Here is a 19,462-nt window from a genome sequence, read left to right as displayed (position 1 = left end):
AAAGAAATTAATGAAATTTACAAGAATCGTAATAGAAATTGGGAGTGCCAGGACGCAGCTGCACCCCTTTCCGAGGGTTTTCTCCGAATAAAGCCAGGTAGTAAAACATTTTGTAAGGCTACCGTTTCTTTCCTGCACCTCTTCTAAAGATTTCTGTCTCCGCTATTGTCTGAAAAGTAGTATTTTACTTCACAAAGAGATACCAATTTATCATTATTGTATCAAGAATTGGAGCATCTCTTTCAAAGAAAAACTGTTTTTACAATTTTGTTTCCTTCCGTATTCTTGTAAACTGTTCCAAATTGTTGTGTTTATCCGAAATACAGTATTTTACTTCACAAAATACGATTAAAGACGTAAGAATTTATCATTACGGCATAAAAAATTGGCTCAGAGTACCAAGTCGCAGAGGGCAGAAAAATTCTAGTTTTTGGCAGTGTCCTTCCAAAAAAGCCTACCTTGTGTTTTCTCAGACGTTACAAATTCCTCAAAAATTGCATCGTTACTTTAAAGTGGCCATTTTATTTTTATAAAAACGTCGAACTTACCATTATTAAACCGAAAGTTGGATGCTTTCCAAGTAGACGGCGCCATTTTGAATCCAGGTTTCTACTTCTTCCCTACAAGAACATGTGTTTTAGTATCCATCGAACAATCTTCTAGAATTTTTAAATATTTATAATTTATTATTTGTTTTCTACAAATTTTTACTTTTTTAGTTTACTAGCTCTTGCCTGAAACGGTGTTTACTTTTGTTAATACAATTTTTATTGATTCAGCGGGAAAAAATAAGAGAGAATGGAGATAAATATTCTTATTTTTTGCCACTTTTAAGATCGAATTAAAGAGAAATAATTAAAAATTTAAAAAATTTATACTTCTTGTAGTGTTTTCTTTTCATTTTTGCCTACTTGAAACGGTTATTTCTTTTAAAATCTCTTGAGGATTTTCCTGCTTTCAAGGACTTTTTTTTCATGCCGATTTTAATTTTAAATATTGTTTATTTTTTAAAGTATTTTGCATTTTTTAAAGAAAGTTTACTTTGTTTTTCGTAAAATTTTACATATTTTAAGAGATTTTTCAATCAATTTTTTGGAAATTTATCAAGTTTTAGAAGGATCCTTTCTGTGTCTCTTTGGACGGAGATTTTTCAACTCCAGGAGGGATTTTTTATGAAAGGGTTTTTCTACATTTTTTCCCCCTCCCTTTTTCTCTTTTAAGTCTTTTTTCCAATCAATCTTCGAGAATTTTGAGTTTTTTCCTTCTTACTTCATGACCTTTTGTGTTGAATTTCAATTGATTTCTACCAGGAAAGGACATTTCCAAGCGAGTAAGAAATATTATTGTCCTCTTTCAAAATCTACCTTTTCTCTAGGGAAATATATAAAATTTAAAAGGACAAAGATCGTGTTGATGGAGGGAGACTTTAATGTTGTTTCTCTTTCTATAAAAGAAATATACGGTAAAAACCTGCGTAAACCGGGATCGCAAGGGTCCGAAATAAACAGAAAAATACCCTGCGTAAACAGGGATCGCAGGGTATATTTTCCGGTTTGGCAGGTTTCCGTTTCGAACAGATTAGTTTTTTTAAAACTCAAAATCGCTCCGTTCCGAAGAATTCTTTCAGCTTCTTAAGAAAGTTATCCGTTTTGTACAGGTTCCGTTTTAGACAGGTACGTCTCTCATTGTAAGACTTACAAGCGAAAACACGCAAAACACTAAACTAAACACTAAAACATTAACTTTTCACGGCTCAAAAATCGCAATTAAACACTGAAATCTACCCTAACAAGCCATATTTAACCTTCCTTCATCGATTTTCAATGGCCGGTACGTACGTTACCAATGGGAATTACATCATTAAATTACCAAAACGTTACAATAAATATCGATCCGACAGCATTAACATACATCATAAACAAGACGGCCATCGTTTATTAATTTCGGGTTTGGTTCCGGAAGCCATCAAACAAAATAAAGACAAGTGTTTACAGCGAAATTTTCTTTAATTTTTACGAAAGTTAGAAGTAACTCGTATACAATAAAAAGAAATTGAGGTAGAGGTAAAGCGAATAGAAATGAATGTTAGTAATATTGATGTGTGGCACGATGCCAAATTCAATTGAAAGATTCGAGTCTTACATGAAAAATGTTGGCTGCCGAGCCTGGGGTATGTTTGTTAATACTTTGACATATTGGATCGATTTTGCTAAAAGGTTTTAACCTTCTACTTTTGGTATTTATTCCTTTCAATTTATAAATATTCGCTCGAACGAATATTTAAGAAATCGAAACGAATGAATACAAAATGTTCAATGTTAGAAATTTCGAAATCACAAAACGAGTAAATACCAAATTATAATGGGATTTCACCTCATCAAATTTTACCTCGTCTCTTCTTATAAGAATTTACCCCATTTAATTTTACTTCGTCTCATCTCGTTAAATTTCACTCGATCAAATTTCACCCCATCAAATTTCATCCCATTAAACTTCTCCCGAAATTTGACCTCATCTCGTTTCATCAGATTTCACCTCACTAAATTTACCTCGTCAAATTTTATTTCACCCCATTAAATTTTCTCATTCAATTTCGCCCTATCGTTTTATGGGGCAATTTCGTGTTTTCTTTTTATTATTATTGTTTTTTAATGTTTTCCGGAAATTTTAGGCAAATTTTTACGTTAAAAACACACCCCAAAATAAAAGAAACAGACCAAAAATGTTCCCAATTAAAGAATAATAATGTGTTTTATCACAAACTATTGTGTTTTTGTTGCATTTTTCGGTAATTTTCGTCTAGAATTACGCACTGAAAATATAGAAAATTCTCTGCAATTTCTAAAAATTTTATTTAAAAATATGAAATCTTTAGATGATTTTATCAAAATTTTATTATTTTTTTTAAGAGAAACTTTGCTTTTAACTTTCTTTCCAGAGAAAGTTTTAAGTGTTTAAAAGAATTTTATATTCGCCGATATTTTACTACCGTAAAACCTGTCTAAAATGGAACACGAATAAAACGGAAACTTGCTAAACACATAAAAAAACGATACCGGCTTACACAAGTTTTATCTATTGGGCTGCGATTTAAAAGATTTGTAGACTATAAATATCGTCCGTCTGTCCGTCTGTCTTTCCTTAATCTAGAGAACGGTGCTAGATAAATGAAATTCAAGACCAGGTGTGGAAAGATTAGGAGCAGGAAGCCCGGCATTGTGACGATACCACAATGAATTATTGCCCGTTATTATATTATAAATTTAATTTTAGGAAGACATTTTGTGTACCCAATTTGAAACTTAATAACTCGCGTGCCTTTTGTCGAAAATTTCTGAAATTTTGCAAGGAGGTTTGAGTATTAGGGTTATTAATCCTATTCAATTTTGGTGGTTAAAGGTCCAGGGGGTGGGGAGATAGAGGAGGGTCGTCTGTCGTGATCTCGAGATTAATGAAGGTTTTACTTGATATTATCATTTACAATTTCTTATAAAACTCATCTCTACCCTCAAAATTAAGCATTTTTGCCATTTTATAATACTTAATAATATAAAAAGTTTATAAAATAAAATAAAATCGCCTAACAGATGACGCCACACACAATTTTAAAGTTTAGCCGGGAAAGTTACACAACTAGTTGCCGGATTTTTTATATTCTTTATAGCAGGACTTTTGCATATTTTAAAAATCCTTCGCTCTACGTACTTTATAATTATCAAAATAAAATATTTCCTACAAAAAATAAGTATAAATTCTATTTATACCTTCAAATTTAACCTGTATCTTTAGTTGCAAGCCTTGAAAAGTGCCATTAAAGGTATACACGCCCAGAAATCGCCAGACATTGTTGTAGTTGTACAGAGGATTTAAATGTGAAATTTCCTTTTATTCTTTTGCAGCATACCACGAATTTCCTCCCGATTTATTCAATAATTACCAGAGATCTCATGGAGCCATTGTAGTCCACATTTTGGTTGTATTTTACATGTTTTACGCAGTCGCAGTGGTGTGCGACGATTATTTTATAGCATCTTTAGAAGAATGCTGCGCGGTAAGGTAATTTCTCTATTACTTTCGTATTGGAAAATATTTATTTTTCTTCCACCAATTCCTCCCTTTTCAGCGTTTGGACATGAGCGAGGACGTTGCTGGTGCTACTTTTATGGCTGCAGGCAGCTCGGCTCCGGAATTGTTTACAGCGATCTTAGGTAGGATATGATATATACTGTTTGTTTTATCGATTATTTATTTATAGAATGTTTCGTGTAGCAAACACAAATCAGCACGGGAACAAAGGTATATAACTGTTTAACGTTTTATACTTGATAATACATAATGCATATCAACAGATGTCTCTTAATCGTTGCCCGTTCACACGCAAACCATGCTTTACCATTGTGTTTTTTTTAGGTAATGGGACTTTGAAAGGAAGCGACTGGTTTTAGATGAATAACGCTAGACAACTTCTCACTTTGTCTTTTTTAAAAGCACCAATGGGAAATGCAAGAGGAGATTCCCTCTCGTGATCTGTGACTGCAGCAGCTTCGTCACTTGAAATTGTTCCGTAAGGAATAGGATCTAATATATATATATTAGACCCTATTCCTTACGGAAAAATTTAGGCTGCTATATATATTTAATATATATATAATATATATAATATATATAATAATATTATAAATTATATATTATATAATTAATATATTTATAATTATATATTATATATATAATATATATATATAGGAACAGATTTAGGGGATACGCTTGGCGTAGCAGCCTAAATCCGTCTCTGCATATACACATAGATGCCCCTAAAACTCGCCTTTGAACACATATAGATACTCCTAAATCCCCTGCATATGCATATACACAACCCCCTAAATCTGCCTCTGAGTATACATATAGAAGAAGCCGGATACTTCAAGTGGTAAAAATTTTGTAAGATATTTCCTTTCTGCACCTTCCTCTAAACATTTCCGGATCCGCTATTGCTTACACATACTCATGAGTAAAACGTAATTGGGCTATACACGAATTAGTATCGCTCTTACATTGATTCGAAACATTTACACGAATATTTGAATAAATTTTACGTAATAAGAAGCCATGACGTATGCGTAGATACGAATATATGCATTATGTACTGTATCTGTTTGACACGTGATACATGGGTTAAAGCTATGTTAAAGTGGAAAAACTTTATGCATTTGTTATTCGAATTAGTTATTTGGAGTAAAGAAACAACGATGGAAAACATCCATAATACTTCTATGACTGGTTTTCATGCTAATTTTATATAAACATAACTAAATTTTATAATTATTTACGTAGATAGCGGTTAAGACATCAGCCTACCATTCTGGGAATCCGAGATCAAATTCGGGCGAGTAACCCCAGGAATTTTTGGAGGAGGCGATTTGTCCTGGATACGTCTGGCCCTACATCATCCGGCAGCCTCATTATGCCAATAAATCTAGAATTAACTTTAATATCTTAGAAAACTCTACAACATTTCACGAGTAGAGAAATGAGTGAATTTTGCTACATTAATCAATAATGTAATACTGATAAGCAAGGCCTTCTATTTGGCAACGGGCTGGGGCAAAATACATATCGGAGGTTCCCTAGCAATAAGAATGTAAACGAAAAAATTGCCTGGGGCCTCACCAACAGTGGCCTGAAACCAATCTTTTATAAGAAAATATTTCCCCAAAAAAATTCCGTCGAAAAAAACTGTCTGAAGTCAACACTGCACATGGACCCTCTTAATTCAAATTTGCCTGGGCCCCATGAAGCTATAAGCAAGGTCTTTCGTATAGTTTTGCTCCCCTCTTAGTGGCCCTTGATAAGCAAGAAAGATTTAGGTTAACACATCGGAGCCGGAGAAGTTGATATCGATGAAGGAAAAACACCCATTATGATCATAAATAACGAATAATCCTGTAATACGGCAATCATCCTCTGTCATTGACTTAAATCCCTCGAAAAATTATACAGTTTGAAATCGTTATCCGTATAATCAGTAAATTTAACCGTGATTATACTCCAGGAAATAAATTTAAAGCATATGTAGCTGCAAATTACGATTAATCGAAATATAATTTTTGCGTTTAATTAATTTTAAATTTAAAAAAAATCTATAAAAATTCTGTTTTTAAAGTATATTTCATCTTAAGTAAATTTAATAACTTTAAAAAATAATTAAAATTAGAATAAAGTGATAAAACTTTTCTCGTAAACAGGCGGTCTTCTGTAGTATACGTAAGATATCGAGTTTGAATGGCTTTCTGATTAACTAAAGATGATTGGTTGACGAATTTTAAAACGATAGAAGTAGGCGTACATTTAAGTTTTTTCAGCCAATCGTTCTTTAACACAACATATCAATTTTTATATAGTTTTATCTTACGTATCGTGCAAAAGATGACTTATATTCATAGACGATCTGAGACTTGTCAGGGGTCAGCTTACCGCTCTGGAGGACCCAGAATCGAATCTGGGCGAGCAATCCCAGGAATTTTTCGGAAGGGGTGGTTTGTCGCAGATATTTCATGCCCCTTCCTCACAGCCCGGCGGGTTTGGCCGAACCCATGACGGGTATGAGCAAAAAGGCCCTCTTAGTTTAAACTTATCTCGTCTACTAGTACTTTATCAATTAACAGGACTTATATTGGATTTATGGATGCAGTAATTAGGCTTACAGATCAGAAATAATATTGTTTATTTAAATCACCTGTTTTTTTAATGATCCTTCCGCAGGTGATTTAAATAAACAATATTATTTCTGATCTGTAAGATCTAATTACTGCATCCATAAATCCAGTATGATAAGTCCTGTTAATTGATAAAGTACTAGTAGTCGAGATAAGTTTAAATTAAGATAACGACACAAAGGCATATAAACTAAAGGCCCTCTTAGTGCCTACGTGGTAGAAAGAACTTAAACATGAAAAAGAAGCAAGATTTATCCAATTGGAAATCAGGAAGATTAAACATTTTTCACATTTTTTTAATATTTAAAAAAATAATTGAGTAATTTTCCGTATTTTAATAATTTATTTAAATCTTTCTTTGCAAAGGTGTCCTCGTGGCAAAAGGTGACGTAGGAACAGGAACAATAGTGGGATCTGCAGTTTTTAATGTTTTATTTGTCATCGGATTATGCGGAATATTTTCTGGAAGAGTAAGTAAATTCCCTTTTTTTTCTTTTTGATACATAAAACTTAATTTTTCTTATGCAAATGACCTCTTTAGAAAGTCAGAAGTAGACTGCATCTTTTTATAATTACAAATTATAAAGAATGTTATGAAAAATGCAATTTTTTTTCTTGCATATGCAATGAGCTGCTTCTCATTCCTCACCATACAATAAAGAAAATCTTTCTTTGCAGGAAGTTACTTTGTCATGGTGGCCAATTACCCGTGATTCCGTCTTTTATTCATTCACAGTAGTGGTCTTAATTATTGTGAGTATTAGGGTCATTATTTGATTAAGAAGCCTTTGGAGACAGTTGACGTCCCGATTATTTATTTATTTTTTTTTTTTAGATTATTTATGATAGCACTGTCACATGGTACGAATCGGTAATCATGCTGATCATCTACGCCTTCTATATCTTATTGATGAAGTGAGTCTCGCTTCGTTTGATAACTTAAGAGGGGACAAGAAACTGTTACGTGTTGATTTTGAAATTAACCTTCTTCGATAGGTTCAACACTCAAGTACACTTCTGGATCTCTAGAAGACTCGGGATCGAAGACGAACTTACCGCTTCTCTGGGCATTCTGTCACAAACGCATGACAATAAGTGTTACAGCTCTTATGGTAATGAAATGTCTAATTTAATTATCATACTTTTGACTATTTTTGGCTCACTAATCGATTAGTTTTAATGTGTATCAAAAGTTTAAAGTTTTTAATTATAAATTATAAATTGCCCTATAGGAAGCTGTAATTGTACTAATCGTTAACCTTATTGGTTGAATTTAAATTAAGTTAGTTGTATTTGATAGTGAGTTCAATCTTTAGAGGGGTTGCACTCAGGGCCGGATTTAACAATCAGAGGCCCGTTGGCACAAATACGGTGGGGGCCCCCTTTAAGAGTAGGCTAATTTGACGATTTAGAAAATTTACACAAAATACTGTACTTTCAACTAGATTTCATCTAGGAAATTGTAAATTTTATTTAAAAAATAAGGTTATTGTAAACATACATATATTTTATTGTGTAAAACTAATTATTTTAATTTAATTAAAAATACCTATGTAAAATTTTTTTCCTGAAATTTTCTGATATGTTTCATAGGTTTTTCCCGGGTTTGGTTTTCTCTGCCTGTGGCCCTCATGATTAGGCCACACTAGACTGTCGCGGTAATAGAAAAAAAAAATGTTTAAACATAGTTTTGTGGGGCCCTGGGCACCGGCCCCAAATGCCCTTACGTAAATCCGGCCCTGGTTGCACTTAATAGTGGATCCAGAAATATTTAGAGAGATGTACTCAATAGTAGTGGGTCTAGAAATATTTAGAGAGGGTACAAAAAGGAAACAATATGCCTTACAAAATTTTTATTACCTAAAAGAGCCGGCTTTACTCGTGAAATAGGGATGCATCCCCTAAATCCGCCCCTGGTAGTGTTGGATGTTATCAATATTTATATAGATTATATGTAAGTAAGAGTCTATATTGTCAAGCAATAATAAACTGCATATTCTGCTAGGCATGCTCTAATATAAACGAGACTTATCCCAAGTAATTGTACGAATCCATTGTGACACGATCGTGGTAATTGCGGAGTGTGTTATTCGAATACGAGATTCATTAATAATAGAAAAATAATATGGATTCATATAATGAAGAAAAAATGATCAATATAATAATATATTAGCACATATCAAACGTATTTTAATAAATAATAGCATACTTAATAAAATAATTCGTAAAAACAAAGATATAATTTCAAAATAAATTTAGCAAAAATCTAATATTTCAGTTTTTAAATTATAAATTACTCTGTTAATTAAAACTCCTAATTTATTACATGAGCTTCCATTAATACAAGTAACATTCTTAGTAGGGACAGTTGAAAAATATTTTATTGTCAACTTAGATATTTGGAATTTTAGTAATTTGCAGTTTAATTGAGGAAGAAATATTCCTCTTGTGATAAAGTAAAACCACAAATTTGTTTCCTTTAGAAAACAGAAAATACAGGACGAAACGACAGTGGCGAGTTAACCTATAGGCAAACAGGGCAATTGCCTAGGGCCACCACTAAAGGGAGCCAAATTAATGTTTTATAGAAAAACATTTCCCCAAAAAATTCCCTCGAAAGAAAAATGTCTGAAGTCAATCTCTAATTCAAATTTTACTGCACCCAAAACTATAACGCGCCACTGCGAAACGAAGTTGTTTTAAAAGGGATACATCTTGTATTTGGGCTGGTTTGATGGGATAAGGCAATTTGCCAAGGGAGGAAGCCTCCCGAGAGAACTTTCTATTGGAAACTGGCCACATTCAGGTGTTAGACACGTGAAGAAACACGAAAATTTCATACTACCAATGGTGTTATCCACTTGGTCTCTGGTGTAGCCTACTTATTTTGTGCTGTGCTGCTACTAAATATACTAATAGTATTTACTTTGACAAAATATAGTTATCTCGCTTTACATTCATCACAATTCACATTTATTGTATTATTACTAGAGCTTAACAATTTTAAATCTCGATAAAACTAAATTATTGTTTTTAAATGACTCTTTTATGGTAGGAATATTATGATCTATTATGTAATCTCAACACCTATTATACGTAACTAAATAATTTTATTTTGTAGGATAAGGAAAGCGTTTGCTTACTTTACAATTATTTTGGCACTTGCTTCATCCAACTCTCTTGTAAAAAGTCGAATAGAGTTCTACAGACCTTCGTTCTTTTATTGATTTCTTTTTGGCTTGGCGGGAGGTACAAAGTATAAAATTCACGATTATTTTATTCTGGCAAGATTAGTTTATTTTTAGTGCAGTCTTCTACCCTTTTAAAATTCAAATCTCTTTTTCAAAATTTACATTGTTTTCGTACAGCGTGCGGCGGTTGAATTGTGCTCGAGTTATAAAGTTTAGAATAAAAAAATAAATAAAAGTTAATGTTGAATACACACACACACACACCACACACACACACACACACACACACACACCACACACACACACACACATTCATACATACACACACGTGTATATGTATACTGATATGTATGCAATATATGTATACTTGCATTATAAGTACATACGGCTTACACAGGTTTCACTGTACATATATATAATATGCAAATTTTCAATATAAAATTGCAGTTTCGTGTTTTCAGGTACGATCATTAGAGGGCGTTGAGAATAAGTTTCCTCATTGGCTTGATTACTTAGCATCTAAGGTACGCGAGCCAATGACATACTTCGTTTCTCATAACCTAGACGTAGCCATTATTTTTACCATCGTAATTATGAACCAAATAAAAGAAAGTAATGAAATAAAATTAAAATAAATTTCAATTGAAAAATTTTCAAAATTCATTAATCATAAGAACCGTTAAAATATCAATTTTAGAAAGTAGAAATTCGAAATTGCTATTACTGGCCATTAACAATGTGACACCATTCTCGAGTTTCTAGTTTTAAAATTGCTGATTAGTGGGAAAAAAATTCAGTAGGGGATTTTAAAAATTAGCGTAGAATTCGAATGAGATTTATAAACGTAACAAAATAATTACGTTTTTTATCCATTTTCTCCTCAACTATCGTGACGATTCATTTTGATTATTTACCAATCGCTGTTAGCATTTCCATTAACATCCCGCATTCTCTTTCTCGATCTCATCAATTTTAATTAAATAATTTTATACTGGGCATATGTATATTTTCAAATTTTAAGACATATAATTTAATTTTATTTTAATATTTAATAGTTCCATTTAATAATGAAATCGACGAATGTGCCCAAACGACAATTACGTCACATCCTACAATGGCCGCCGACGACGTTAGACTTGTTAAAAAACGGTAAGTAATATAATTATGAATTTTTCAGGGGAAAAATTTTAAATTTATAAATTATTCCTCGGAATTTAATAATTATAAAAAGTAAATGTTAAATAGAAAAAATTATTTCATTTTAAAAATATCGCATTCGTTACTTAATGATCCGGACGTCGGCTGGTGAACGCTCCGATGATTATGACATCCTTTAATGGGATTTATATACAAGGTGGGCCAACGAAAACGAAACGGCAGAGTGTTCGTGTTCGTCCAAGCAAATCGCTCGGACAGGTCGATTTTATTCTCGAGGGGACATCTTTTGCAATAAAGTTTTTGCGATTCTGAATACAACAGACAACAAAAATTTTAAAAACTCGTTTATTTTGTATTAACTAAACAAACATTTATTTCGAAAAAAATGTTTGTTTAGTTAATATTCAGATTCGCAAAAACTTTATTGCATAAGATGTCCCCTCGAGAATAAAATCGACCTGTCCGAGCGATTTGCTTGGACGAACACGAACACTCTGCCGTTTCGTTTTCGTTGGCCCACCCTGTATAATAAATGATTTAAAGTTTTAAATTGCAAACGCTATATTTTATAATAAAGCCTGTGACTATTTTTAATGCAAATTTTAAGCTCTTGTTTAAATTTATTTTAATAAATCGGTTAATAAAAATGTATATATATTTTTTGCTTTCAGCTTGACATTTTTCGAAGCCGGACAGATGATGTTGATGACACGATATTTTCCTCCTCTAACACGATTCCGAGCGGCTGCACGACGAATTATATTGCAGGTGTTAATTAATAAAATACTTCATTAAGATAATTAAAAGCGCGTTATCGCTTGTAATCAGTTAAATCCTTTAAATATGTTCATAAAACGCTAATTAACGCTATTCAAATTTCATGTGTTACTTAACAAAAGAATTCTGTTATCACTAGTTTGACGTACAAAGAAACTGACCAATCAGATCGTCCGAACGTTCATTGCGTTCATTTATGTGCAGACAATTAAATCGAGATAAACTCAATGAACAACAAAGTTAAAGCATACGTACTTAAACATAATTCGTGTTTAATTGACTTTTGGAAAAACGGGAATCGATTAAAACGCCACTTAATTGATTCTTCTGTTTAGTTTCTAATCAAATTTAAGCTTTAAACATAACTTGGAAATTAATTAAGCTTAGTTCGTTTTCATTACGGTTTCAACTGTGGGAGCGTTCGTAAATTACGTACACCGTCTCACATACCCACCACCAAAATTACGTAATGAACATCCTCGATCGACCCCCCGTAATTGTACTAAGGAATAATACAAAGCAGTGTTCGATGCTATTGTTACCCAGGAGTTGAGACCTTAGCATTACCTCACTTTTTTGTAAATGCCCCACCCTTGTAACGCATTGTAACGATTATCTGCGTACACACTCGTATCTGCGTTACGTAACTTATGGACAATTCTCTTGAGTAATATCGAGACGACAGAGAAGGGAATAAGTTCGATAGATTATAATGTAACTTTTTGGTTCCGTTTGGGGTCATAAATTAATTAAACGTAAACTATGTCGTAACTATAACATACTTTTTAAAGTAACATCTACTATAAAACTCTTCCCCTGTGAGGCGCTAAGGATTGGTGCGATAGTATAAGGCAACGTAAAATATGGGCGATCTGCCAAGGTGGAGAACTGACCCTTACCTATATTTTAGACCCGCGAGGAAAACCCGGAAAATTCCACATGGTCAGCCCGTTAATGAGGCGCGAATCCGCGACCGTGTACAGTGGTTTGCAAAGGAGGTTCTTAGTTCATTCCTATCGCGAGTTCGGGAATTTTATCCACTCGGCCAATGATGGGTTCCCCACAACGAGAGAGCCCATCGGTGGCTGCGTGGATAAAATCACTGACGCTGGTAGTTGAGGGTTCGCGCCTGCGAAACAGGGTGGCTACGTGGAATTTTCCGAGTTTTCTTCACGTTAGTAACACCTACATAGGGGCCAGTTTTCCATAGAAAATCCTCCCGGAAGCATCCCCCCTCGGCAAATCGCCCACGTATCCTTTGCCGTAAACGAATAAACCAAACCCACAACGGGAGAAGGGATCCAATAGATTCGAATCGATTCATTTGCGAAAATTTATGAGTCGACCTGGACTCGAGCGCGGATTCTCCTTCCCCAGAGCGTCAGAATGGCGCCTTTACCAGTCTGTACGTCTACAGGCCGATTAAACAAAGTTTAATCAAATTAAATACAAACAACTAAACAGTGCTGATCAAAATACATGAAATTAACATAAATCTTGCGATTCACGAGTGATGACAGTTATTTTTATTTGCAACCATCAGAAACAAGTGCCAAAACCGTAAAAACATCGAAACCATCAAAAAACATATCCAGTTAAAGCAAATATTAATATAACCGTTAAAACTGATTAAAATTAAAGGAAAACACCGTAAATTTTACGTAAAATCGTAATTAACTTAATTATTTAAAAAAACAAAAATAATACAACAAAACCAAAATAACCAATTAAAACCCCGAGTCGATAATGTAATTAAATCAAATGTAACCTTAATTAAACTCTGTTATTGTGTCTAGAAAGGTTTTTATACTTAAGTTAATCAAAGAAATGGCAATTAAAGCACGAACAGGAAATTAACAGAGGTTTATTTAAACAACCAGTAACTGAAGTCGATTAACCGAATCAGAAATGGAAGCTGACTGAAATATCAGCAAGTAGGTTACATTCAGTTATCAGAAAACTGATTGATGAGTGGAGTCTTCCTTATCCAGCTTCCCATCTCCCGGTATCGATTCATGTTAACTTCATTGTTTTCTTTGTCGTAAGAGGAAATCAGTGCAGGAAAATCCAACTAGGGGATATCCTGTAGGTTATCTATACTTAATTTAAAGTCTTATTATCATCTGCCAGTAGGAGAGGCGGTAACTTACTCCATTGTAGTAACACAGAGTCATCTGTTTTCTTTTCTTTTTTTTTTATAGAACCAAGCAGCAAGAAATGCACCTCAGAAAATGCAACCGCAATTATCTATGGATGGTGGAGGCGGGGGTGACGTGCCAAGATGGAGAAGTAAGAGCATCATCAGGTATGTTTATTATGTAATTTTAAAAAAAATTAAACTGTTTTTTGGGCTTAAAAATAACTGTATTTTCAGTGCCAGCGTAGTTCTTTCTACAGAAGATGAATGGAAAAGAATACCATCCCCAAGTAATTTTTCTTTGGCATTTTTAAATAAGTGTCAAGTAACTTTTTTTTTCTTTTTTTCTTCCTTTTCACGATTAATTAAACCGAAAAGTCCAAGTGTAACTAGGCCAAATTCCATTTATAACACCGTTCTACACAATTTTGTGCCAAAATATCCGCTGTGTTCGGTTTCGTACTGGCTCCGAGCCAAAATGGCGTAAGGATAATTCAATAGAATTTTTACATTCTTTACAATACAGGAAATTGATACTGTAACCGGAACGCGGCTTATTATTTTGCGACGACGATGATGATGATGAGGATGATAAATTTTAAAGGAGATTAAAGGCAATAAAGGGACCGTTAATGAATTTTTAAATTCGCGCCTCTTATCGAATGACGTAATAAAAGTTCGGTGTGATGAAATTTTATCCCCCTCCACTTAATTTAGTTATTTTTTTTCCGTAACTGAATCATTATCATTCTTCTTTAAATGTTACTAATGCCAGAAGCAAAGACGAATCAATTTAAATTTCTTATTCTTATCCCGTGAAGAATTCTATCACCAGGTGTCTCGAGGCTAACCATTGTATAATTTGGAGAAAGTATCGAGACAAATATCGCTGGCGTATGGCGGGGGGACGAAACGTCATCATCGAGATCGAAATTAGTATTTTGGTATATTTGTCTAACGTTTATAATGGCGCAATGACCTCGATTTTTCTTCCACGATCAATACTAATGTTAGCCATAAAGATAACAGAAAAAGTATGGAGTAATGAAAAAGTAGAACATGATTTTGCTTATAATCGATATCATTGTTTTTTTTTTTTTTCTTTTCAGGTGAAGGATTGGCAGTAATATTAAAATGGATCATCAAAGCACCTGTTTTAGCCGTTCTTTATTATACTATTCCGGATTGCAGAAAGAGTAGATGGAAGAATTGGTTTATGGTATCATTTCTCATGTCTATTGTGTGGACGGCCGTTTTCTCTTACGTCATGGTGTGGATGGTAAGCATGTTTTTTCTAGGTGCAGTCGAAATTCCGATAACGGCAACCTCCCAACAACGGCCATTTTTTTATGTTTCCGTCGGTGACGGTTGTCGACAGGTTCTAATTCTGTATAACCCCCGTTTTCGAAACCATCTTGAGACGTTATGTGCAAGTCTGAGATCAATTCGTAGTACAGTCGAACCTCTAACAACGACCATTTTTAAAAATGTTTCTGACAGTGGCCGTTTGTCACAGGTTCAACTGTACAATACATAAATTCTTTTACGAATTTCTGTTTTCGGAACCGTATTAAGACGTTATGTGCAGGTATAAGATCGATTCATAATACGGTCTAACCTGCAATAATAGCCATTTTTATGTGTTTCTGTCAGTGGCCGTTGTACACAGGTTCAACCGTACTTAAATCCTTTTACAATTTCTGTTAAGTGCAAGTCTAAGATCAACCCTGGTACAGCCGAACTTTCAGTAATGGTCACCTCCCAACAATGGCAATATTTTATGTTTCCGTCGGTGGCCGTTGTCCACAGGTTCGACTGCCATCTTAAGACGTTACGTGCAAGAAACGACATCAAATCAATATTATCTTTTTTTATTACTTCCAGGTGACTTTACTAGGTTATACCTTGGGAATACCGGACAGCATTATGGGAATCACCTTTCTAGCAGCCGGTACAAGTGTACCAGACGCATTTGCCAGTCTTCTGGTTGCAAGACAGGGTGAGTGACGTACGGTTACGTCAGTAGTACATAAGCTATAAATGACGTAACGGGAACATCATCTCTACTTGGCGTTTTATACGAGATTTTAACGTGTAACATGTTAATAATTAAATATATTCTGTAATTTAATTAAGGACATACGCGGTTATTGATGACGACACGAACGCGGTAAGGTCATCTTTCAAGCAGATGACGAAACACGTGCCAAACATCGATTCGTGTCACGTGCCTCGATTTTATGCATCTCGTTTCTCATTGAACGATGGGACGAAAACGTCACCGACTCGGTACGATCCTATTGGCTAAAACGGACAATTTCAGACACTAAAAATTCGAAATTTTCTACTTTAACACATCTGACGTAACAGGGGTTTACAGGCTTAACTAATTTGAATATATTTATGTTTCCTTTATTTAATTTACTTTGAAATAACGCATTCTGACTAAATAAAATACGTTATTTATGAATAATTCACCATTTACAATTGAATTTTCTACGTTTTCGTACCCGGAACCTTCACAATGTCAAATTTCATACCCGGCCGCCATATTTAATTTTATACAAAGTTTAAATTCACTTTAGAAATTGGCAAAATCGAATTAAGAAAAGACTTTATTAAAATGGAAATTATAATATTTTATTGTAGGTCAAGGTGACATGGCGGTATCAAACAGTATCGGCAGTAATGTCTTTGATATCTTAGTGGGTTTGGCCGTTCCCTGGTTTATATACACGGCCATGATAAATCCTGGAGATGTTGTAAGTGGTTAATATCGATTATTTTTTAAATTATCCTTTAGATATTTAAAATCATTTTAGCTTTTTATTTTTTTTAGGCAACTATCAACAGTAGCGGAATGGTTTACTCTGTTATACTTTTATTTCTTACGATCATCGTTACGGTAAGTAAAATATTCTTTAAGTAAATTCTAGAGCATATTTTTTATAGAGGATTAAGATATAAAAATGCAGAAATTATATAAAAAGGAATAAAAAATCTCACCATATTCTGTTAATGACTGCTCTATCCATATTCTTTCTCTAAGGACTACTCTCCTAAAATTCTTTCTAAGGACTGCTCTCCCCATAATTTGGGGAGAGCAGTCTTTTTCAATTAAAACGTTAATTATTTTCGATTGTCGAGCGGTTAAGGTGGCAGGCTACTTCTCCAGAGGACCTGAGTTCGAATCCGGATGATCTGAAAAACCCATGAATTTTTGGGAGAGGCCCCTCACCACCCAGCTACTCCATTGTGGGCCTGGCCGACCCATAATGGGCTTGCTAAAAGAGGCCCTCTCAATGCCCATAGGCCAGAAAGAACAAAAAAAATAAGAATCGGTCCATGGCCGAAATAATCCGGACTTTAACTTATTCAGTAAAATGTACTTATTATTAAATTGTATTTTACATTTATACAATCGTTCATAGCAGCGAAATTAAATTTAAATAGTGTATATCAAAACAATGACAAAAAAATAAATACGGCCGGATGGCCGAGCGGTCAAGGTGGCAGCCTACCGCTCTGGGGGATCCGGGATCGAATCCGAACGGGTCAAGAAATCCCCAGGAATTTTTCGGAGGTGGTCCGTTTGTTTATGTCAGGCCCTGTCCCTCACCACCTGGTCGTCCCATTGTGGGCCTGGCCGAACCTATAATGGGCCTACAAAAAGAGGCCTTCTTAGTGCCCACAGGACGGAGAGTTAAAAAAAAAAGACAAAATAAAACAACGGATATTATTTTTACATTTTCCACGAATATTTCGCGATAATTGTCCCGTCTCAAGCCGATTTTATTATTAATGGTTTCATAGGAGGAGGCAACGCTACACCATGACAATCGGGCAAGCTTCATAAAGCTAACTCTCCCTGCCCCGCCTAATGGCATCACAGGGTTAGAGAGACTATGCCTTAATCATGGGCCTTGGTCGGTACCGTGGGTAAACTGGACTCTCTTAGTTGGACCACCGACGACTTCTTTCGGGCTCCCATCCGTTCTCTTAGGTCCAACTCTCTTTGGCATAACTTTTATTGTGCAGCCTGTTCTGCACTTAATACTCCTCTTTGCTCATTATTATATTATTATTAATACGGACAGCGGGGTCCCTTCCCTACAGGAAGGAGTATCCTGCCCAGTGCATCCACTGAGCTTATAGATCTAGAAGACCTATAACTTTTTCCATCAATTCCTTTAGGTTTCCTTTACTTGATGCTAGCGTTTTAAGTACTTGTTCAGGTGGCTTGGACAAGTTGACTTGGCCAGCCCCTCGGCGGAAATCCTCAGTGAGAGGACAGCAAGCACGTAGTGTCTCGCGTCACCGCGAGGAAGGACACCCACAGGAGCAGCTACCATCGGGCAAGGGGATAAAATTTCTACAGGAAACTGCACTGTTTAGATGTTAATGTGCGAAGAAAACTCGGAAAATACGCTACCAGCCGTTGGTGAGGCACAAACCCGTGACTTATTACTTAGTTTATCCACTCTGCATCACTCTTGGGCTTATTAACAATGAAACCTGCTAATAACGAGTAGATTTAGGCCCATTTTTAAGTACAAAAACTCACTAAAATTCCTATTATTAAAACCAAAACGTTAATGGAAAGTCAAAGTTCCTAAATTTTCCTTTATTTCCAGGTGGGTGGAGTATATTTCAGCCAGTGGCAATTAACAAAACGCCTAGGAATATTGTTATTATCTGTATATGTCGTCTTCCTGATTATTTCTAGTATGATCGAATTTAACTACTTTGGTTACGTCAATCCTCCCATGTGTAAAGAATGAAAATGTAATAATAATTATTGTTGTTCATCTCTCTACATGTATTAAAATATAAAAAAAAAAGTTAGGATTATCAGACCTAGTCCTTTAAAAAAACTTCTATCTTTGAAAGATGACTCATAGATTAGTTTCTTATTAAGAATGATAAAGAGTTTTTGATTTTTATGATTTTGCTAAACATAAAAGAAATTGTTACACCACACGAATATAGATTATAGAAATTATATACAGCTTGCACAGTTGTGATGTTAATAACAGGTGTTAATGATAATAATACTTGAAATTTGTTAATATATTTTACTATATTTTAGAATTTACATAATTATTCATCGTGGAAAAATTTATCTGTCATAATGTTTGAAGAAAACAAGAGCTTAGTAAACTGTTTCTATCCCGAAATGGGAATAGTTGTCATTAATAAATTCTCTTTAGAGTGCTTACAATAAATATAATATTGTTAAAAATATTAAATAACCGGGTACCATTTATTTATTTATTTTGTTGCCACTTATGTTGTGTGTGCCTGCAAAGAGATTCTTTGTTGTGTACGAACTACTTTTTAACTCTTTTATAATTTTAAAAAATTAATTTATGCATATATTATTAATATATATATACATACATATATATACATATATATATATATACTGTATAATGAATTATGTTTGTTATGTTGACTTATATCTTTTGAAAATTTAACTGCTACAT

At 34.1% G+C, this 19,462-nt stretch overlaps 1 protein-coding gene and 1 long non-coding RNA gene across 2 annotated transcripts in view; one reads left to right on the top strand and one right to left on the bottom strand.

The window, feature by feature from the left end:
• Window positions 1–19,246, top strand: part of LOC136984920 (sodium/potassium/calcium exchanger 4-like) — a 33,174-nt gene extending 13,928 nt beyond the window's left edge. Inside the window, exons 3-17 of the mRNA XM_067282060.1 lie at window positions 3,900–4,051; window positions 4,124–4,208; window positions 7,080–7,183; window positions 7,392–7,466; window positions 7,549–7,628; window positions 7,710–7,825; window positions 10,960–11,053; window positions 11,734–11,830; window positions 14,041–14,144; window positions 14,214–14,266; window positions 15,086–15,255; window positions 15,861–15,975; window positions 16,626–16,738; window positions 16,816–16,881; window positions 18,611–19,246. Of these exons, the coding sequence (XP_067138161.1) occupies window positions 3,900–4,051; window positions 4,124–4,208; window positions 7,080–7,183; window positions 7,392–7,466; window positions 7,549–7,628; window positions 7,710–7,825; window positions 10,960–11,053; window positions 11,734–11,830; window positions 14,041–14,144; window positions 14,214–14,266; window positions 15,086–15,255; window positions 15,861–15,975; window positions 16,626–16,738; window positions 16,816–16,881; window positions 18,611–18,757 (1,571 nt within the window). The 3' untranslated portion in view covers window positions 18,758–19,246. The remainder of the gene's footprint in view (window positions 1–3,899; window positions 4,052–4,123; window positions 4,209–7,079; window positions 7,184–7,391; window positions 7,467–7,548; window positions 7,629–7,709; window positions 7,826–10,959; window positions 11,054–11,733; window positions 11,831–14,040; window positions 14,145–14,213; window positions 14,267–15,085; window positions 15,256–15,860; window positions 15,976–16,625; window positions 16,739–16,815; window positions 16,882–18,610) is intronic.
• Window positions 1–19,462, bottom strand: part of LOC136984992 (uncharacterized) — a 278,551-nt gene that overhangs the window by 29,687 nt on the left and 229,402 nt on the right. The gene's annotated exons all lie outside the window — the stretch shown is intronic.

The sequence above is a fragment of the Centruroides vittatus genome, unplaced genomic scaffold (genome assembly GCF_030686945.1).
Source record: "Centruroides vittatus isolate TY-2023 unplaced genomic scaffold, ASM3068694v2 contig_941, whole genome shotgun sequence".
NCBI lineage: Eukaryota > Metazoa > Arthropoda > Arachnida > Scorpiones > Buthidae > Centruroides > Centruroides vittatus.
Note: the sequence above shows the minus strand (reverse complement) of the source record. Positions and strands in the feature narration are given on the sequence as shown.